The sequence below is a fragment of the Scophthalmus maximus genome, chromosome 2 (genome assembly GCF_022379125.1).
Source record: "Scophthalmus maximus strain ysfricsl-2021 chromosome 2, ASM2237912v1, whole genome shotgun sequence".
Taxonomy (NCBI): Eukaryota; Metazoa; Chordata; class Actinopteri; order Pleuronectiformes; family Scophthalmidae; genus Scophthalmus; species Scophthalmus maximus.
This window is the reverse complement of record NC_061516.1, coordinates 23,829,733-23,852,818: the sequence shown is the minus strand read 5'-3', so window position 1 is coordinate 23,852,818 and position 23,086 is coordinate 23,829,733. Positions and strand designations below refer to the sequence as shown.

The following is a 23,086-nucleotide window of genomic DNA, read 5'->3' as shown; positions in this document are numbered from 1 at the left end:
AATCTGATTTTTCCACCTACAAAAACAGGACTTGCACCATCGCAGCTCCCACGGCTGTCACCGAGTCATCATCCCCTCCCTTCGATATTAATCACTGTCAGATTCATTTTGATTTAATGCTGCTGTAATCAAAAAGTCCCGCTGCTCATTTTCGGCGCTCGCTGTCACTAATTTTCATTGGATCGTCATTCATCGCTTGGTCCATTTCGCGTTTGACCATTATCTGTCCGCCATTCACATTCGAGTTCCACTTCACACCAGCCAGGGCACAAGAGCACAGATGTTATCACAAAGATGTGCACCGACAGAACAGTCATCCTCTTACCGGCTGCCTCTTTGGAATGTACCTGTCTTGTGAAAAAGTAAAGCGGATGAATCCTTGTATCATCTCTTGAGTGGGTCCTCATGTTCATGTTCATACCATAAACCTTTATCCACAATGAGATTCAAATTATCTGCATGTACTTGTCATGAGCAAAAACAAAAAAAAAATAGGTGCATGGCAGTGTTCTTCCAATTAGTAAATCTAAAAATATCATGCCACGATGAGAAGGGCACTGATAAGAAAATCAAAGTACCTAGATAGCGGTAATTGCTCACTCATAATTAGTTTCAGTGCCCTGTTTTGGCTTAGTGTGCCCCCAAATTTCCCTCTTATTATAGTCCATGAAATAATAACTGACTAATGCTGCTTTCAGAAAATATGCTCGACCAATTCGGTAAATATCATCCTGAAATCCTGATCACACTGTTGCACCTTTAACTTCCTGATGTCTGATTTGAATAGTGTTTTTTTTCAATACAGTAATGCGCTGTATTTATAACAGAAATGTATTCGTGGTTGGATAAAAAAGTCAGTTAATCCAATGGGAATGTAAATCTCCTTGGATACGAAGTAAATCGATGTAAACTTTATTAGTGTTTCTGCTAATCGTGTATTCATTTAAGGTTAAGTTTTTTTTTTGAGAACAAAGCCATTATTTATACTATAAATCATGTAAATGTTTTTTGCACTTTGCCTGGTTAACATTGGTGTTCTCTGATTTGGACTCGAAGAAGCGAGTTGCAAGTGGATCTCGCCATCATTTTGAAAAATGTATGAACTAAAACTTCCTGGAAATCAGAAAAAAACTCCACATCTGATGTGCGCTGGAAAATGATTTGCCGCAATGTGGTCGATGCGTTCTCGTAGCTCGTAGGCCGAGATGCTCGAATGCGCCTGTGTGGTCCGCAGAGAACAAAATCACTGCAATCATCTCCTGCAGGTGAATCCCGTCTGCAGTCACAAAATGCTCACTTCTGCTGCACTGTGTTGCTGTTTGTCTTTGCTTCCTCTGTGTTTGTCCTTTCTAGGCCTCTTGGACGCGACCTGACACGTATGAGGTATGGCTACTAGAAGTTGTAGCCTGACTCTAGTTGTGTTAGCACGACCTGACACCGTAGACCACCCTTTGCTTTCCTTTTAAATTGCAGAGCAGAAGTGTTGTCATTCAGCCCACACTGCATTTATCCGTGCAACTAAACATGTTGACCATTAGACGCGAAGTACAGTACATTGAATCCATTTAGTTCCAGCACACATTTAGCCTTGCCCTATTTATTACTGTTTATTTTCGTCGACACAAATTCCATCTCGAGATGCAGAGACGGACGCAGTATCTCAAGGTGGATTTCTGGCCTTTTTGGCGCGGCGTGACTTCCTGCTGCACGGTCTGGTTGGTAAGTCAGGACGTCGCTCGATTTCGGGTAAAGAAACACATTCCCGCGTCGGCCCCTCGGTAAGGCCAGCGTCTCTGCACGCTCACACGGAAAAACACTGTCTGCTCTGCTGCGGGCCAGCCACGGCTCTTAACTCACCGAGCCGTACTAAATCTTAACAGAGTGGCTTTAAATGGTGTCGCCTGATTAGGGGTCTGCATGTTTGCACTTGAGCAGTCGAAACACCCGGGAACCCGCCTACTAACTGGGTCAGTTCACGCACTTGCCCCTTGAGTGGTGCGTAGCCGAGCCGATAGCTTTGGTGTAATCTGTCCAGATTTCTCTGTGTCTACACCCAACACAGTGGAAGTGGATGAAATTCTGTTTGCAACAGCATCAAACATAACCTTATTATAGATATAAAAAAACCCGTTTATACATAAGGTCCCTGCTCTGGTGTTTGACTGGAAGGAAACATGCAAACTCTTGTCCCTGCACCAGATGGGAACCACTTCCTTCAGACAGAACTGACAGAATATAACAATCTAACCTCACTCACTGTCACTCATATTATAATAATATAGTGAATTCATTTAACCCCACCAAGCTTCAGTGTAAAAAAAAAAAGGACAAATTAATTCATTCTAGTGTTCATGTAAAATAATTGTCCCCTGGTTTTAATCATTTCAATAACCTATTACATAATCCACTCATTGAATTATCATATTCAATGAGTTGAATTGTCATATCATAACAACAGTTCATTCAACAGTGTAATTTATGGCTGTGCAAAAAATACACCTGCAGCATATTTATGTAATTTTTGTAGCGTACAGTTTATAGTGTTATTTAAAATTCAATTTAGTTGTCATTACTTTACTTGAAACTGACACTTGAAATCTGCACATATCTTCATGCTGGTGTATTTTTTTTTCCTGATTTGTAGACTGTCAGCTGTAAGCAGTAGTGGAGTGTAGCTCTTCCAGTGTGATTTAATATTGCCTTTAGTCTTTAGATGGTTTGCCAGTAGAGAAGTGTTTGTAGTTGATGTCCCTAACAGTTTACTCTTCTCATCCATTCCCTTTCTGGTTTCCCAAATTGGTTCCCCCCCCCCGCAATTTTTTTTAACCTTTTTTTTTTGCAGGGCAATGGCAGCTTTAGTGAGAGAAACAGTGTGGGAGGAAAAAGCTTATGATCTGCAATCATATTTTCTCTACCTGAAGATCCATCAATACCTCTGCAGCAGTGGTATTGCAAATATAACCATGCTAAACATTGTATTATTGATGTAGCCCACTGCAGAAAATCTGCGTGTGCTTTAATTTCACTTCAAATCGATCAAACAAATCTTTTATTTGTTTCCAATAACATTTTCTTGTTTCTGTGATGAGTCATGTTGACTGTAGCCCTACAGGCCGCATGCTGTGCCGAAGAGAACCTATTAAATCTGTACAATCTGGTTTTATTTTTTAACGAGGAGTGCATCTCAGAAGACGCCGCCACACCGGGGTCAGGGTCTGAATATAATAACCTTGCCGGATGCCATTGATGTTTCACGGAGCTGAATGGAGCATTCGGGCAAATCGTTTGGAGTCCTCTGCGATTGGTCTATACCTACTTCAGCTAGACCAAATCCTTGCGCAAAAGTGTAAATGATGGGGAATAAAATGGCATAAAGTGCTGTTTGTTCCTGTTAGCATCTTGGACATCTCTTCTCTGATTTATCTGCAAATTCAATTGCAGATCAATTGAATGATTTAATGGGGCCAACAGTTTTTTTTCAGTGAATTTATCTAATGAACTTAAGTGCTACATTAAAACCTACACTGTAAACTGGGATATAATGAAGCCTGTCTCACTTTGACAAGTGGAAGGGTTTGAATAGAACTGCTTGGTGGTAAGAAAAGGACAGTACAGAGTTGACAGCACAGAAATAACAGGAAAGGGAGAGTTCAGGGCTGATATGCAAAACAAAGGTCCCAGGGCGCTCCGACGAAATCAATGACGTTGCTTTATATATTCATGGTCAGTGCAGTAAAACCCACGGGCCGCCCGCGGTTCCCCGAACATCAACACTCTTCACTATTGGACAAGGACCACGCGAATTCGCCAGTAATTTGAAGCGGATTGTCTAACCTCCGGAGGCTGGGTCTGGCCTCCAGCGCGTCTCTGAAGAGTGTTCCCTCTAAGCTAACCCTCTAATTGGGACACAGTTAATTATGAGCTGCATTCTACAGTACAGTGGGCAGTTCTGGACATTGCTGGCCCAGCTTATCAGCGTCAGCTGGACTGAACGAAAGACAGTAATGCTTTCATTCGTCTCATCATCCTTTTTCAACTACAGCAACTTTGGATCCAGTGTCAGGAACGCCGTTCCCCTCAAATTTTTTGACATTGCTGCGGAGGCGATGCGTAAGGCAAACACTTCCGTCGGTTGCCTTGGTGCATCGGTGCCGTCGACTCGCGGTGTCACTACTAGATCTGTAGAAAAAAATGGGGATGCTCCGACACGGCAATGGAGAACCTCATGACCGATGGTGATGGAACCTGGGATCACAGCCCTGTATAGCACTTTCAGCAGGGTTTTTTTTTTTTTTTTTTAATCTAAGTTGAATGAAGTTGAGAGTTTCTTGAGAGTGAAATGTCTGAGCACCTAACTGGAAAGCTTTCCTTTTGAATTCGGTTCTTTCCACCAGCATCTACAGTGATATATGTTGAGGTTTAATTCGCAAATGTCAGCAGATGCAACACAACCATTGTGCACGTGGTAAAAATTACACCTGCCATGTGTCAGCAGTGTAACAGTTCAAATGCTAGCTATGTTGGCACGCTTGCGACGGTGTGGTGGTGAACGCAACACATTGCCACCGTACAGTCTCGCGTCGCTGCGAGTGTCGCCGGCGCCTCTCGGTCTCGTTAATTACCTGGGCTGTCATAATAAGAGCATATTTTTGACTTTGACGAACCTTTTGCGAATTCATGCTGCCAAGTTGGTGCCCCGGAAGTCTCGCTTGTAATTACTCTGTGAGAACACTCACATGAGCAGCTCTTCGTCGTCGACAGTTTTGTATTTTGCAAAAAATCGAGGGGAAGAAAAGGAGCTTAATGCAGCATTAGCGGTCGGTGGCGCAGGAGTAGATATGCTCGCGGAAAAAGAAAGAAAGAAAAAACCTAAATCCTCCTCCAAAATTATGAAAAAAAAAATAAAAAGGTGCCGGCACCTTCATTGCTAAGAAAATGCTTTTGTGTCCATTTTTAATTAAAATTTAGTGAAGCAGCGCGTACAAAGAGTGAAGCGGAGTTCCTTCACCGCATCAGCGACAGACGCGGCCCGCACAGTGACACACATGTACGGAGGGATTATATAACGGCGTCGCCTCTGTCCTACCAAGCAGAGCAGCAGGGACTGGACACAAACAGGGGGAACTCATCCCCGAAGGTCTCCTGTAATAACTCAGCTTGAGGAGAAGGGATGAGGTGGTATAATTAAAATAACTTTGTGGGAATGAATGAATGAATCACGATCAAGGGCCCTGCGTCTGCACGTCCACCTCTGTTTCGGTTTGGCAAAGCGCTCTTCTCCGTTAACCTGCTCCCCGTTTGCATTCCGAACAGTGTGCCCAGTACGGCTCCGTCCTGAGTCGCCGCAGCGAGACAAGATTAATGCTGCCCTTTTCCAAAATGTTCCGGGACACTCCCCGAGATGTTCAGTAAACAGCAGAAAAATATGTTCCGCCACATCTGCACCATCCTGCCCTGCAAAGGATAACCGCCTCCCTCCCGCAATGCTAATACAACAAATATCTTTCATTATTTATATATATATAAAAAAAACATAAATGCTGAAGCACCTAGAAGGCCTGAAATATTAATAGAAAAATTGTGGCAGCTAGGTGGAAGATGCATATCCCCTGTTGGTTTGAACTGTCTGTTGCCCAGAGGGAAGAGAAGCTGTTTAACAGCAACAGAGTTTTCATTGTCACTGCTACATGGCCCCTTTCAACCATCGGCCATTCTTTTCACCCGCTGCCTTCTGCGGCACAATGTCATCGCCGAGTGGCAAAAAGCAAAAAAAAAAAAGAAAAGAAGAGGAGGCTGTGTTAAAAAGGTCAAGAAGGTGTCATCAAGAGCGGTGAGAGCAGAAAACAAAGCGCCCCCGTCCTTTGGCCCCTGTTCGTCCGGTGCGCTTTTGTCACGCGAGCGTCGGACATCGAGCGTCGGACGCGCTTTTAAACATGGCCGCCGGGGTCGATGGCGGCCGCCGGGGGCAGGCCCCCCCCCGCCAATCCGCAGAGCGGCAGGTTCCGCTAAGGGGAAATAAAGAGCGCGTTTTAACGAGCCGTTCGTCCCGACTGCAGTTGCACCGTTGCGCCTGCGACCGGACTGTCTGCGCGCCTGCGACTCCACTGCTAAATAGGAGGGAGAGTTTTTTAACAGGCCGGGGTTTTTACACTCCGGCTCATTTCCCGACCTGCTGCAGGGGCAGTTCCTCACTGCACAGGATGTTTTTTTACTCTGTGAGAGACGGGACATTTTTGTGTGATTTCAAGATTACCTTTTTTTGTCGTTTTTTGTTGTAATGATTCGAAGGTTGCTGTGTGTAACTTGGCCACACTGGAAAGGATAAGGCTGGTGTGTTTTTATATATTTTTCCTTCTTCGTCCAAAGAGGTAATAAAAACACCAAATTCTCCCGTCTGATCTTTTCGACTTCCCCCCGTTCTGTGTGTGCCACTAACTACGCCATTCCTATCTTCTTCTTTTTTTGTTGTCGTGCAACTAAAAAGAAACACATTTTTTTCCTTTATTCCAAACCAGAGGCATAACCTCAATCATTTCCCAGGTTCTCCTGTAGGAAACGTTTACACCAGCAAATGGCAAGACATGCGTTCATTAGTCCGAAGAAACACTAGTGGCATTTACCAATGTGACAATAATTCCTTTCCTCTTGTTCTCTTTCCCTCCATAGAGCCTCGATAGGAACATCGTGGTGCGCAGCCACGCGCGGGTGTCCTCTCTCACCCTGAAAAACGTCCAGTTCACGTACGCCGGCCAGTATCTCTGCACCGCCGGCAACTCCATCGGCCAGGACGACCAGCACATGTACCTGGAGGTTCGCTGTAAGTCACCCCCGACTCTTTCCACGCCTGCGCCCCCCACGGTGAAAGTCATTCATCATTTTTTTTTCCCACCGTTGCTCCGTCATTGTCCGCCCTCGGAAAAGAAAGCAACCGATTCCCCAGAGAGTCGGACCGTTCGCTGAGGACAAAGAATGTGTTAAAGGAATTCAAAGTAGGACATCGAGACTACGTGAGAGAATTCTTCTTGGGGACACTTGGTGGCAGACGTGCGTGTGTCTGTTGTTGTCCGTCATCCGGGGACTGCCGTCAAATCAAATGTCTGGTCGTGGATTGAAAAATTGCAATTTCTTGACCCCGGCGTGTCATCGGGGTCTGAGGTGTCGGCCCCCCAGGCAATTTCCTTAATGAAACGCCTGCTTCTGCTCAGGCAGACGTATTCTCTTAAAATGGCCTTTTGACAGCACAGTGGGGAAAAAAACCTGTGTGGGCTTTGTTCATTGCAGGTGCGCAGAGAAAATCGATAAACACCAGTAATCTAGAGCAGAGAGCAGAGAGGCTGTGCACCTCTGGCCTTTATCTAAACCACACCTGTCATGCATCCGTATATCTTTCTCCGGGCGTCTTCTGCAGGGGGATTTCTCCTCATGGCTTGCTTAATGTAGATTAGATTAGATTAGATTAGATTAGATCAGATTCAACTTTATTGTCATTTGGCAGAGTACAAGTACAGAACCAATGAAATGCAGTTGACATCCAATACCAGAGTACATTCGTTATGTACAGTGACAGATAAGGAGTATGGAGGGTTTGGTACAGAGAGTATACACATTCTATATAAAAAATATTCATGTCATTTATATGTATATATTGCACAGGGCATATAGAGGGTTATGTACAGAGAGTATAAATAGACAGTCTATATAAATAATATACATGTAATATATATGTATATATTGCACAGGGCATATAGAGGGTTATGTACAGAGAGTATAAATAGACATTCTATATACACATATATATATACATGAATTATATATATGTATGTGTATATTGCACAGGTTTTTGGACATATTATGGGATATACTGTAAGAATATATATATATATATATATATATTGTGAAGCAGTTCAGGAGTAGAAGTAAACAGGTAAATACTGCAGTTCAGTGAATGTAAACAGGTAAACAGTGCAGAAGTAAAAAGTAACAGGTAATAAGTAAACAGCTACAGTGCAGATGCTCTACAGGAGGTGGGGGATTGTTCAGTAGTGTTGCAGCCTCTGTAAAGAAGCTGCGCCTGAAGATGTCAAAGTTGATTCTATTCAGTCTCCAGTCAGGCTCTTGCAGCCTGTCGCTGCAGCTACACCCGAGCTTGATTTGGTAAGTTCGCCACTTAATTCGGAGACAATCAAACACCACCGTCGCAGAGGGCGAGCCTTCAGCGTGTGTGCGTGTTCATAATAAAAAAAAGGAAGACAAAAGAATAAATGACAAGTTCTACAAGACCCCCCCAAAAAAAATAACATCTCCCATCTCAAGTGAAGTGAAGCGGCGTGACATAACCGCACGGCGCAGAGTCGACCACGCGTGTCTCCGCCGTCGCCTTAAACGATAAGAGCCTGTCGCAGGAAATGTGCTGCCGGGTGTAAATATCAAACATTTTTCTTCCACTGGTTATGAATATATTCTCAACCCCCCCCCCCCCCCCCCCCCTCACCATTCTGCCGTCGAAAAGCATTGAAAAGAAAGAACTCTTTTGTTGTGGAGCAACCCAATTTCAGTAAATCGTACCATTAAGACTGTGTTTAAACTAATGGAGGCTGCGTTTGGACCTCAGAATAACCGGTGCAACCGGCTGCAAATAAAGAAAGCTTAAAAGATTTTCCGATCGCGCAACAGCTTGAACTTATTAAGCTACACTTGCTTTACATTCACTGTACTCTGATGGCATGGCACTGGATGGCAAAGAATTACATATTCATAACACATATATACACATATTACAAGTGTGTGACGATGATCGACATGTTCTGAAGAGTCGATGTTCCGGGCGTCGTCCGGGGATGAGCGGTCGGTTTCGCTGGGTCGCTGTTATCCGTTACCATGGCGACACAAGTCCTATATTTTCCCGGCGCGGCCCCGAGGGAAGGGTGCCGTTGAGTCGTCCGGCGAGGGAGAGGGATGAGGGGATTCGAACAGAGGCTTGTTTTGGTCCCGTGCTCTGTCCCAACGCGACGGGGGCCGTCGGGGTGCCAACGATGTTCTTTGAAGGTTTTTTCCCGAGGAATGCGATAAAGCGTAAAAATGACCCGTTCCCACCTCTGCTTGACTGCGAGAGTTGTCACGGGTGATTTTGTTGGCTGAATCATTTTTTTTTCCGCCGTGCCTTTCAAAGAGCCGTCTGAAAGGATTAGGAGTGAAATGTTTTTTCCATTGTTTTGCCAAAATTCAAGTAGAACAGTGATATTGAGGTCAAACTGCTCGGAGGTGTTCATCCAATCCAAGGTAAGCAGTTTAGGTCTGGTTGTTTTTTCGAGCCTTCGGGACCGTCCATCAAAAGGGCCGCACATTTCATTTATCTTGGTTAAAAACAGCCACAAATGAAGGTTAAAACTCTGCACTCATAGAGTTATTTCCACTCAGAAAAATAAAACCAAGACACCTCTTTCTTCAAGAGATACTCGTCAAAAAGAGAGAGGCTCAGACTCAAGACGTGCCAAGTCAATGCTCCGTGGCACGTCTTACCCCATCAGCACCTCGCCCAATTCAAAACATATCCTTGGAAAGATGCGATGTGCACAGTGGAAGCCAAATCATACTCGGCCTTATTTGGAAATCTGTCGGCTGTCACCTCGGGAAAAAAAATAAACCCAACGATCGCTTAATTGGATTAATGTGCCCTGCTCTCGACGGGCCGGCAATTTGCTCCGAGATATGATCACAATGCAGCGTTTGATAGAGTTGTTCGAGGGCTCGCAGTTAGCGAGAGTAATCAGGGAATAATCAGGTGGCTGATCCGCGGTTGCCGAGGCAATCATCGATAAGAGGCGGCGCTTTGTCTTGAGCGGAGCTCTCGCTCCTCTATCGCCACTCGCCCCCCCCCTTGCAAAATGAAGACGTTATCTGAGGATGGAACTTCCTATCTGCCGCACAGCGTGATCCTCTTTGCTGGCCTGAGAGCGCCCGGGTTTCGCTGCTGGGGGACCGATAAGAAAAGTGCCAACATCTCCTCCGGCTGAGCTCCGTTTCTTCAGCAGTCGAGGTTTTGTTAATGAGCGCGTCTCGCGGGAACGTCGAGCTGGAAAAAGCAGGTAAGTGGCCTCGGCCCGGTCGGCTTCACAGCGAGGAAAAGTTCTAAATTGCCGGCGGCCAATTTATTCTTGCCATTTCATGTGGTCATGTTTTTTTTTCATCCCGGAGGAACTCAGCGGGGGTAGAAATCAGCAGGTATGCAGTCGCTGGACCCTCGACGTATCCAGGGATCCATTTCTGAATGTGTCAAGCTAAGGTTGCAAAGGAGTGCCACAAAGGTGCGAGCCGACCACGACGAGCGACCGGTTCAACAGATTTTTTCGCATCGGTCGAGATGTTGCTGGGGGGGGGGGGGTTTATTCCTCTGAAGCTGTTTGAATGGCTAATGGAGGATATTCCTCCAACGTTCCCGTTTGCGTGCAGCTGTGATTAAGGTGAACGGGTCCCTATGTCCCTCCATCCTGAAACATTGGCCTTTTCTTTTGCACGTGCACACTTCTGATCATTGTCATATTCTGAGTGCGAGCATGTGAACGCGCAGAGGCCCGGGAGGCCCGAGAGGCCATCGAAGGGCCCCAACCGCCCCGCTGACGAAGAAGAGCGAGAGCGGCGCGAGGCTTCAGGGGACGGAGCATCTCGTGACCCGGCCTCATCCGTCAATCCAGAGCGGCGGTGCACGGCAGAGCTCTCGAGGGGTTCCATGGGGTCACGAGTGAAGCCCCGGCAAGCACCGCTGGGGCCCCACAGCATTTCACAGCACTCGGGGGGGGGGGGGCGCTGTGAGCCAGATACCATGAAAGGAAAGGACACGGGGAAAACAGTCGCCTCCTGCTCTGGCCTCGTACTTCACGGTGACGAGGCCAAACATTACAGCTCGGAGTAAAAAAAAAACAAAAAAAACACACATGGTTTGAGTTGAGCTCAGTGGCTCAACGGGATTCACGGCATCTCCGCAGGGAATCGAATACAGAGGAGCGGCGTGGCGAGAGGAAGGACGCCCGCCGCTGTTCATCAACTCGTTGACTCATCCAGTTGGAACTGACAGTACGCAAAACTATGCTTTGTGTTGACTCTAGTTTACTCGTGATGGTGAGCGCCCTCATCCTCGCTGTGTCATGAATGAGACACTGAACGTTCCGTGATTGCCCAGCTGCGGCGTCTGGCGGTAAAACGTTGCGCTTAACCTTTTCACACAAGTAGAAACAGAACCGGTTTTAACTCCCCATAAAACCGGCGCGGGTTTTTGCCTCTCAAACTTAAAGGGGCGCCATAGACGAGCTCACCGCAAAAGTATGAACGCGAGGTGAGCGCAGGCCCCTCGAGACCACACTCAGCGTTTGTTCATGCATTTTTGTAAGACTGCGGATTCTGTCCGGCGTTTGCCACGAGTGCTCCAGCTGCTGTCGGGCGTGAAACTTTAATGTCGATTTAATGTCGATTTTCAAAGTATCTCGCCGCGGTGGCCACGATGGGAGCGGCCGCGAGTGCAGAAAAGAGGAGGTTGCGAAAAAATGACATGTTGCCATCCCATGATTCCTTGCTCCTGCAATAAAGGAGGAGAAGTGTGGCCTCGGCCCGGCTGGTAGATTCCTCTGCATCCTGGGGATTTTTTAATGCAGACATTATATGAGTTTGATGAAAGCATGTACATGTCATGAACAGGTGTTAGGATAGGCTTTTAGCCCGGTTAGATGAGCATGAAATGACGGTATTGTATCAGTGAACATTATTCAACTAACGCTGAGGGAAGACTAAACCAACTTTGGACATGATTTGCCTCTTTCACAGTTTGTTCTCGAAACACAAACCCATGAGGTGGAACAGAATTTGGGCTTGTGCCGGTCACAGCGGGTCCCCTAGTTTGTGCTGTTCCGAGACAAATCTCAAAGTCTTTCTTAACTAAGATAAGATAAGATGAGATAAGATATACCTTTATTCGTCCCACAATGGGGAAATTTGGGCATTACAGCAGCAAAGTGGACAGAAGAGTATATACAGAAATTTACAAAAAAGGGTTAGTATGTACAAAATATAACAAAAGAAAATAACATTAAATAAAAAAAACAAAGGTATATAAATACTATATACAGGGCAGTAGCAATAGTTGCACATGGAGACTAAACATGAATATTGCACAGTAAGTTATTGCACTCTAAGTGTATCCGTGAATTATTTGAGAGTGGTTGAGTCCTGTGTGTGTTCTCTTTAGAGCACTGTCCTTTTCCAAAAAATGACACCACCATGTCACCGATGAATGGTGTTGTCTCGGTCTTTGCACTGGCCAAATATTCCCAAACATGCCTGGTGTGCGGTCTTCACCATCTTCACTTGCCCCCTTTTTTTTTTTTCTCTTTTTGCAGATTCTCCGAAGATCCAGGGTCCGGTGGCGACGTACACGTGGGAGGGAAACGCGGCCAACATCAGCTGCGAGGTGGAAGCTCACCCGGGAGCCTCGGTCCTTTGGTTCAGAGACGGCCTGCAGCTGCCCTCCGCCAACATGACCAACACGAAGATCTACAACACGCCTACCGCCAGCCACCTGGAGGTCTGCGGCCCCGTGCCGTCTTTGCCGTGGCATAAATGGAAGCACGAGAGACTTTGTGCTTTTGTTAGATAATGAACCCTCGTGTCGGCGTTTAGGTGATATCACTTTCTGGGTCTGCAGTTCCAGCCGTCTTTACTTTAACAGATGAAAATCAACCATTAGAAGCAATCGCGCATCGCTTTTGTTCCACTTGCACGGAACGAGCGGAGCTTATTTGACCTGCTGATCTCAAAACAAGGTTTTCACAGAGGCCTGTTGAGCAATTTGTCATTTCGAATGAAAAAGAAAACAATGCGCTGGCGTGGTGATTTTTGCGAAAATGGATTTATATCTCTGATTCATGAATGGAACGGGTGAACTCACCTCAGTCGAGTATCGAGAGGATAGGGTGTCATGAGCGGTGAAACAAATAGCCCACAATTAACAACAGAGTATTAAGGAGAGAGTGCTAGATATTGATGTGAATGAAGCAGTGGGCAGTGATTCGTTCCCTAAAATATATATCTGTGCTTCTACATAGCCATTACTGAACTGCTAAATTGCAGTGAATCAATAACTAATAATCACATCCGAATGACGTTTATCATTTGGCCAACTCTACCTCTTCTCTGTTCCGAGAAGTATCCGTTTCTTGTTCACCTGCAGCTCCCTCACCACATGACCCGTCTTCTCCGTCCCGCCCCCCAGGTTACCCCTGATTCTCAGTACGAATTCGGGAGCTACAACTGCACAGCAACAAACGCGATGGGCACCGAGTCCAAGGAATTCCTTCTGATCCAAGCAGGTTTGTAAACTGGAGCATTCAACAGTACGGTGATTTCTCTTTTATCCGTTTCATTCCATTGAGAGTAGGAAGAATCAGTCTATTCCTTTGTTAAAATTGAATTCAATTAAAAACTTGATGACATCGCAAGCCCAAAAATAATCCTCATACTCAGTGTGATGTGAGTATACGATGGATGAATGCCGCCCAGACCTCGGAAGTCGTACGTGCAACCGAGGGAGCGTTCCACGGTCAAGGTTAATCCCTGGGCCTCTCAGAGCTCAGCAATAAAAGCAGGAGCAAGGCCCATTAGACGTTGTGGATAAAAAAATGTTTTAAAGTCAGTTCTTAAGGCAAGAGGGTGCTAGTGAAGGGACAATGGGGCGATTATATTTACAGTATATACAGTGGGCTCATAAAAAAGTCTGAGAGCGCTCCACAGCGCACACTATACAGTACAGGTTGCAACTGTCCTTTGAGTCTTAAAGAGTGTTTTTTCGTTAGCTTCATTCGATATGCAAATTGTTTTGGACCCATTAGAGGAGGTAGGTTGCTCAGGACCTTGACTAAACACAGCGCGCTCAAATTAATTGGACCGACAACCTCCGCTGCCACTGTGTAATATATTGTAGGCCCCTCTGAGATTCTGTCTTCTGGATTTTACTCAATCGCCGCATAACTCGTCCATATGCCAAAAGCGTCTCGCTCATAACGGAGCTGGACAAAATCAACCCCTTTGAATCCAGCGGGGTCCACTTGACGTCTCTATTTTGCACGTTAATATATCAAAGATATAAAGCTGACATGAGGCAAAGAGCCGCACTCAACGCAGTCGGGCCTTTGTGTTGCATGATAACAGTTCACAGCCCAGAAATGATTAGTTGGGTTTGTTATTTACGACAGGATCTTTTTTATCTGTGTATCTGCCTCTGGCGCTGGGAAGTCTGCAGACGCACATTAATGGATCGGTGATTAGTTTATCCAGTCGCCTTTTTTTTTTTGCATCGAGATAAACACGCAGCTCTGCTTTGTAATTAACAGCAGCGACGTTTCGGTGCTTGTGCTCACGCCCCGGTGATGACCTCCAGAGGCCGCGGCGTCCATTAACGCCACACGGTATGATCGTGATCAACGGGATGCGAAGCGCGCTGATGATTCGGTCGTGGAGCCAAAAATATGTATTGGTGCTGTTGCTTGATCACAAAAAATCATCCCCTGGAGAGCATGAGCGTGATCAGTAAGCTAAAAGACAAAAACACGGATTGATCTTCAGATTGATTTCTTACGACTCATTGAGCGCCATCCTCTGGGAACCGTCGATATACCGTATCTAATCGTGCGATCACTGAAGCTGCTTTCAGACAAACACGGAGGTCTGGACATTTTTCACTGGGACGTTTGCGGACCGGAGGTAACGTATGTGAGAACGGACCCTATCGATAAAACAGCGATATGTCAGCGATGATACCCTAACGTTGTTTCTGAGTGGAACACGTTGGAACATTTTCAGAATACTGGAGACAAAAGAGAGAAGATGTACACACACAGGGAAATGTCGCTGCTGCCTAATGGGCCGCATCAACAAATAGGCTTTTTAAAATGTATGGAAATATTTCATGCAAAACTCCCGTTTACATTATTTGAGTATTCATTTCACATTTATCAAATAGAATCTTGGAAACGTGCCTTTTTTTCCTCTTAGCTGTCGCTTACACATTGCAGAGCAATAAACATTGGAAACCGCATATGTTGCGCGATAAAAGCAGTTTCTGCGTGGTCGTATTTCATCCGTCTTTTATCCTTTTATGTTTTGGGGCGATAGCTCTTAAGAAGAAACAATGTTTTTTTCCTTTTTTTTTCGCCCTCTGCTGTAGACGTGCCATCATCGCCAGAAATCCAGGGGGTGGAACCCTTCTCCAGCACAGCGGTGGTGGTGTTCGGGGAGCCCGACTCCATGGGCGGCGTGCCCATCATCAGGTACAGAGTGGAGTGGCGTCTGCCTGGCCAGCAGTGGACCGGGAGGGAGTACGACGCTGACGACGGTGAGTCACATTTCTTTCCCCCGACAGCTGTTTCCGTGGTTGGCAGTTTTGCACCTGTCAACGCGCAAGTGTAAAAAAAAAAAAAAACATGAGATCATAGACAATTATCATTTGGCGGGAAATGTGTTATGACGCTTAGCTCGTCTGGATCAAACGGAAGCGCAGGGTTCAACGGGGAGGATGAACAAACAGACCGACAGAGGGAACTGGGAAGCGCAGAGAATAAATACACGGGGGAGGGCGGGGATCATGGTGACAGGTAAAAACGCATTGGCAAACAAGAGATGACAAGAAAACAACGCCGCGTTTGAAATATTAAAATGAAACTGTAAATGAGGACATGTAGTCCAAACAGAGTTCAAATAAATACATAAAAAATACTTTAAAGTCGCCTAGATGGGCAGATCACAACCAAGTGTCATTATGAGCTCTATTTAGGATCATATTTTTTTTATTGGTGGAAGCTACGGCCGTCCAGAGGGCCGGCGGTCTGATTCCTGCTTCCGGCAGACCGTTTGCAAGTTGCCTTGTGCTGTAAAAGCGCTTGGAGTGGTCCATTATTAATATAGTCCATTCACCGTCGGTGGCGGATATAAAAAATCACCTGCTCATGGTGATGAAGTGTTGAAAGTCACCACCACTTACCTCGATTTCTCCAGAAAAGTAATGAAGTGTAATTTTAATCAAGCGACGTGGAATGCAAGGGACGTAATTGCCGTCCTCCTGAGGGGTCGGTGTTTTCTGTTGATCTGTCACAAGCGGTCGACTGCAGCTCCCACACGAAGGGAGGTATGTTGCCCAAACTGCAGAGAAGACATTCCCGGTCGCAACAACAGTTAATCCGGACGTGACAGAGGCCGATGTCACGAGGCGAGGTCGGGACACAGTGCGGCCGAAATGACAGCGGGCTCAGACACTTGACAGGCCCCAGATAATGTCCAGCAGCCCCGCCGAGGGTGTGCGGCTCTCGCAGATCTGGCCGCTTCCTGTCCTGCCTGCCGCATGGGACGTGTCCGTCAGTGGGTGACAGGCCGCGCTGTCAGCTCAAGGCCCCCGAGAGCCGCCTGTCATGTAGGCACAACACAAAAAAACACAAAACACGCACCGACTGTGCGCGTTACCAAAAATACCGACCGCGTCACCTAATCCACATCTAAAAACAGAAATTTAAGCCTTTTCAAAAACATGCATGCATCGAACGGACCTTGTCTCAATGCACCGTGCAGTGCATGCTGGTATATTTTCAACATTAAACTGTAAAACAAAATATAGAAGATTAGCGAAGCTACAGTGCCAGGAAGGAAAGGGAACAATTTACATTTTCAGTTGTGTATCACAGTACTGTGAATCAGAGCTGCCATCACATGTTTGAAAGCAGTACTGCCAGATACTGGCACCACACTCATCACTGTGGGTCCATATAAACATACATAAAGCTACAGGTGAACAGTTGAACTTCTGAGATTATGTTTTATGCATTAGATCTCTCACTCTCTCTCTCTCTCTCTATATATATATATATATATATATATATATATATATATATATATATATATATACACATATATATATATATATAATATGTCTATATCATATGTAGTAGACAGTGCATAGCCATATTATCATATATTGCCTGTAGTAAACAACAATCAATACACCATAGCTACAAGTTGGAATCAAAATCTGCTTTATTGTTGACCCCGGCGACATAGATGTACCACCTTCAGATCTGCAATCAGACGCGCTGCCCATACCGATGATGCTAATGGATAATAAATCATCTGCGCTTCACCATAATGACAGAAGGCTCATTGACGTGTCAGTATGACAGAAAAAATGGTAATGAATCCATTACATTTTCTCATTGTCATCAATTTCCCTGACCAGATCAAAACCAACGATGCTGTAGTCTGTCCCTCAATACTTTCTGACCACGTGTGGCCCATTTTCTTACATTTTTTTTGGTGCAGGCTCCTTAGGGAAATCCTTAATGGCCCGATGAGTTCATTGTTCTTTTTGGTTTTGGTCAAGACAATAAGAAAAACAAGTGTAAGATTGTCAGTCTGATCCTATAATTGTTGCTGGGCGTCACTGTTGAAATCCGCACAGGCACCAGACTGAACATCTGTAACCATTTCATGTTGAATTTTTAGGGGCATGAGCACCAACAAGGATGGCACAATGACCCTATTGTTCTGCAAGGAATTATTATTATTATTATCATTATTATTATTATCATCAATAAATGAAACTCAGATGTCAGACCTAGTGAAACTTCACATATTTTATGGGTCTCAGGTTTGGGTGTGGCAAAATGGCTCCATAGCGCCCCCTACAACACTAAAAGAAGTAGACCTACATGTATGTCATTTTGTACAGTCACGTCCTCCTCATTGAGGCATTAAAAGGAAAACGCGTTTAGGATTTTTTTGGTCTGTGTCACAATAATCAAGAAAACGTTTCTCAGCTCTTCTCGCACCGGGGTCTGGATTTTGTTTTCATCCATGAAATTACTATTCTTTGAGATATCCGCCAAGTGGCTTTTTTCCCCCCCTGACAAAAGTCAGGGAACACATTTGTGTGTTTACAATACGTGCGTTTGCATCCTAATTGAAATCTCAGTGGTGTCTACGAATATGCAAATAACTGTCTGTCTAATGAAATGTTGCACATTTTGATCAGGAAATTTAAGGACTTTAATTTATTTATTTTTGAAGTTCACACACTGTGGAATTATTTTGATTATATATTTATCATATTTGAAGCTTTCAAAATTCAGACCTGTTGGATTATTACTTTGCAAATTAAATCACTACACCACTTAAAATGACATTTGAAGATAACAGTAGCAGGATTTGCTAATAGGATTATGTGTTTAATACGCTTTACAGCCTCTCTTTCATAATTGATCTCTAACATTAAAACCAGTAACACTAAACCACAGAACAACAGTGTAATTCTGCCTTTTTTTTTTTTTTACTTTTATTGGCGTTGGATCTTCATGATGTTGCTCTGCTTTGCCCCTGGGCTCTGCCCGCCGCCATTACATGCAGCTACTTACCTTTCCATTTGTAACCCTCTGCGCTGTTTACGTGCAGCTTTGCTCCCATTTGTTCCCAGGAATAATCCCATCAGAGCGATATTCCAGGCCAACCTGTGGCTAAAGGTGCCGCATGTAGAGCAGAAAAACCGAATCTGTCTCTGCTTGAATTTAAGGAAACGTCTATTACAATGCGTTTAGAAAATACAAATATCTTACACTGACCAAATGAGGTTAGGATTATTATATTTCCTAAAAACGAAACCACATGAAATAAACACAATGTACATTGTCTACAGTGCAAATTATGTTAAAATAAAAGCGAAAAGGAAATCAAACTGAAATGACAAGGTATTTTTCAACTGCGTATTACAAAAAAAACAAGGGATGCACTTGAAGCGATATGTAAGCACGTGTATTTGTTTTTAGAAACTACAGTGAAGATAATTTTAGTGTGCAGCATTTTAATTTCTATCTTCTCTCAAGATATTCCTGCAACCTCTCCATCACCTGATCACGAATACTGAGCGTGCACGGCCAGTTCTGTGTGTTTGTTAATTCATACTTTGTACACATGACATAATGACCAAAATAAAACCGTAATGTCGTACAGAACTCATGGAACAAGAGGGGGCAAAACAAAAAGCACGAGCAAACCAGCAAACTCTCTCTGTTTCTCTTTTTTTCTGGAACTGTTGGAGACTGAAAATCATAGGTCATTCCTTCAAAAAAAAAAAGAAGAAAGAATCGTGATACACACACTCTTTTGTCCTAGAACATAAATATAGGTTTGTATGTGCTGACACTGTGCCTCCTCGCTTCCAACAGCCACGTCCAGGATCACCATCGCGGGCCTGAAACCGGAGACCACCTATGAAGTCAAGATGTCCGCCATCAACGGCAAAGGCGAAAGCGAGAGCTGCCCGGCCAGCACTTTTAAGACCGAGCCAGTCCGTAAGTACTGCCCTTTGCTGCCCCCCCCCCCCCCCTCCCGTCCCTGTTCTCAGTGAGCGCCACCTCCTGACCCCAACACTTTGAAGCTAATGCCCACTCCAGCGCCCGCTCGTGTCTAGCTGAGCCCAGATGCTTTTCACCCCTGTGCACTCCTCTATTCTCCCGCCAAGGCCCCGGCCAGCGCAGGCCGTTTCCATCCAGGCTGGAAAGGAACGCTAGTTCTTGATTCCCCCATTGCCGCCTCTAATCATCGCGTGGACCTTGCAAAAACGTAACCGCTGCGTCCATCCTCACTGGACAGTATTATGCGCTTCTTTCCTCGCGAACCCTCTGTAGTGTTTGAGTCAAACCTCGCCTCCCTCCCTTGCGCAGAGCCCTTTGCTTCTCCCAACCCACCCGTGGGGTGATCTACCGAGAAAGTCTCCCGGAAAGTGCTTGTGCATTCCACTTCGGCGTGAGGTGTCACTTCTGTATTTATAGCGCAGTGGCGGCGTGCGTTCTTAACGCAGCGGTCGGAGGTCGGAACCCCCGCTGCTGGATTTGTCTTTTTGCCGCGGAGACGGCAGCAACGCGATGAAACGTGCAGAGGACGTTTTCCCGTTTAATCTGCGTCGGGAGGTGAAGGGGAGGAGTCACTTTAACGGCGCAAGAGAGATGCGAGGAGCGCGCCGGCTGTCGTTTCCGACAGACGAGGGAAGCGCGGGCCGCGTTGCATTTGTTCATCGACCCCGACACCAGATTTCTGGATTTACTTTTCTTTCCCCCCGTTGAGAATAATCCCGGCTTCCAATCTGAGCTGTGTTAGTCATACGGCAGCAAAGAGCAGGTGTGTGAACCAATAAGAGTGTGGCAGCATGCCATAGAATATGTTAATTTGGTATTCATTTCTATGCAGCCAGGTGTCAAGCAATATGTTCTTATGTATGTATTATTGAGGCCAAACGGAGGTCCAGAAGCTGCTCTTATATTAAGGTGAGAGTCCCTGTACCATGCAACACGTAGGTCTCTATAGGATCTGCTTTCCACTCGTCCAGTTTGTGTTTTAATGTTATACCAAATTATTGTACGGACTAACTTTTCACCTTTTAAACGTGGGAAAAGAATCGAAGTGTGCCCTTGCGCTCCTCGTTTGACGAACCCAACGGGTGGTGTTGCAGTTCTTGCTCCACACGTCCCATAAACGGACGATTGGATGGGTTTTCGAACTGTTGTGAAAAAGTTGGGAGGCAGTCACGCTCATCACATCCAATGAGGATTGAAATAAGTGCTCAATGATAATCATCACGCAGCTCGAGGCGAATGCGCACAGTGCCGAACTGTTCCCGTCCCAAACGCGGACTTAAGGATGATTCGGCCAAACACACCCTGCTTCTTATTTCTCCGCGGCCGTGGCTGTGAGACAACATTGAACGCACAAAAGAAACATGAGCGGTGAGATTATTTCGCCGGCTCGGAGCGGGACGACCGTTCAGCCGTCTCATCCAAAACCATTTTCCAAAAACCCCAAATGCCAGCGAGCCGACCTGTGAGGGGACGGATGTCTACAGCGGATAGTCTGCGACTATTCCACTGCCTGCATTCGTGTGGTGTCGGCATGTGTCCGGTCAACCTGGTGAACGTCTGCGTTGTCATCACCGGTAGGAATAACGGGCAAAAACGTAGAAAAACGGCGGACGCGCTGTGACGAACGCCAATTATCCTTGAACCGCGTGTCGAAGCCCCCGCAGAGCTAGTTCACGCGTCGGGCTACGATTAGAAAAAAAGGCAACGGGCCTAGTTGTATTTCCTCGTCGGCATTTGAAAAAAATCCCCATCGTGAATGTGAATTTTGCTCGTAGCGTGCTTCATCTGTGCTTCATCACCCCCCCCCCCCCCCCCAACCCCACCCCCACTGCTTCTGTAGAAAAAGCCCTTCTCATCCCACCCCCTGCTTATTACGTCTGGAATCCCCTGAAAGCTGCAGATGCTGTGTCCCGCTTCAACGTGGCGCCGAGGGAAAAAAGGGAATGTTCGTCCACCTCAGCCCAGAGCTTCCCGGGAACACAACGCGCACGTCGAGCTCGAGCTCGACCTTCACGGAAACCCAACGACGGGAAAATGGCCGCGGGGGGACGAGGTGTCGATCGCGCGCGTGCGCTCCGTTGCGTCAGAGACGGTCAGCGCAGGCAAAGCGCCGAATCCACCGCGGCCAAAGTCTCATCGCGAGCGCGGTGAAGTCGTTTAAAAAAAGACAGGTTTTTTTTCCTATTTGGACGCCGATGCCCGACCAGGATTCCTCAGAGTCAAAGTTAGCCGCGGAGCGAAGAGAAGCAGATAAAAACAAGAGAAGAGTCAAATAAGACACAGTGGATAGAAATGAAGGGGCGGAGTTGGTCTTTCTTTTCACTGTTCACATTTCTCATTCCATTCTCCTTTGTTTCTCTCTCCCTCTGTTTCATTGTTTTTCTCATCACGGTTTCCCATCTGTTCTATATTCCATCGGACTTCTCAGGGTATTCTTTCACAAGTAAGTTTCTTTTTCCCCTTGTCTTGTTTTTTTTTCTTGCTTTCCTGCGGTTGTTTTCCATCTCCGTGGCATCAGTCTGCTTCGTTGGACCAATCGTCCGCTACCATCTCATAATGTAAATGCTCCGTCGCGCAATGTCTCCCGTGGAAGGTTCCACTTGAAATCATCACCCAGTGCCCCAAAGATATGATTTTTTTCTTTCCTTTTTCCCTGCCCTCGTACGTAAATAGCAGCTCTCATTCATGACCCGTTGTATGAGTTGTCCAGATGGCGGTCCGTTCCCTTACTTCAATGTGCTTTCAGGTCTGTTCGGTACCGTGACAGATTGATGTGACACGCTGCCTCTAGCGAGTGACTTATTTTGTGCCGCGTATCCTCGGCGCTACCTGGCGCCTCCTGAGTGTCGCTCGGCTGGTGGCATTTTTATTTCTTGGCGTCTCTCTCTCTCGGATGAAATACGCTTTGTTTGTGCGCTGCGGCGGCTCAGCGCAGAGTGCTGCACAATGTCTTTCGGAGAATAGCCGGGAATAACACGGCGCGACCAACAAATCAATTTGTGCGAATCAAGAGGGGTCTGGCTGGCAGCGGTGTTAAAAAAGCCTCGGCATCGTTGGACCGGAGTGACCCTGCGCGCGGCCGTAGGGTCAAGATATTCCCTTTTAATTCCCAGATCCCCCTTTTATTTTGGCATTGTCATTCGGCCCGAGGTCACGAGAACGCACAATTGAGAGAAAAAAAAACTGGCATGTAGCTTCTAGTTTCTGCAGCTTTCTGCCACTGATGCCCAGCAACAGGTTTTATTCTGCGCATTAGCCTCAAATCCCCTGACTCCTGACTCCGATCATGCACGTGGCCCGTCCACAGCAGTTGACGGGGTTTGGATTCAGGTCTTCGGTGAATACAGTAAGCTTGTGTGTTTTTCTGCTCGTATTCTTATACATACATATATTGTGGGATGAGCCTAGAGTGCCAGAGACGGAGAGAACAGAAGGGTCCAGCTAAGTGGGTCTGCAACTGGGAAGCAATATCTGCCACAATTATACATTTCTGGAACTTGCTTTTGAGTGGGGTTTTTTTTTATACTAATCCTTGATGATAAATTACTTAATTTGGCCATTTTTTTTCCACGCAGGCAGTAGCTTCCTCGTGCCCGTAACCACACAGTAGCCGGTGTCTGCGAATGAGACGGAATGAAGCTATTCTTTTATGT

At 46.0% G+C, this 23,086-nt stretch overlaps 1 protein-coding gene across 16 annotated transcripts in view; it reads left to right on the top strand.

The window, feature by feature from the left end:
* Window positions 1-23,086, top strand: part of ncam1a (neural cell adhesion molecule 1a) — a 224,924-nt gene that overhangs the window by 172,184 nt on the left and 29,654 nt on the right. For 7 of the 16 annotated variants that reach the window (XM_047329384.1, XM_047329380.1, XM_047329393.1 and 4 more), the window contains exons 9-13: window positions 6,667-6,817; window positions 12,387-12,571; window positions 13,259-13,355; window positions 15,209-15,376; window positions 19,245-19,370. In XM_047329384.1, the coding sequence (XP_047185340.1) occupies window positions 6,667-6,817; window positions 12,387-12,571; window positions 13,259-13,355; window positions 15,209-15,376; window positions 19,245-19,370 (727 nt within the window). Of the gene's footprint in view, window positions 1-1,353; window positions 1,384-6,666; window positions 6,818-12,386; window positions 12,572-13,258; window positions 13,356-15,208; window positions 15,377-19,244; window positions 19,371-21,861; window positions 21,877-23,086 lie in introns of all 16 variants that reach the window. The other 9 variants (XM_047329378.1, XM_035625761.2, XM_047329371.1 and 6 more) reach the window with 3 other exon arrangements.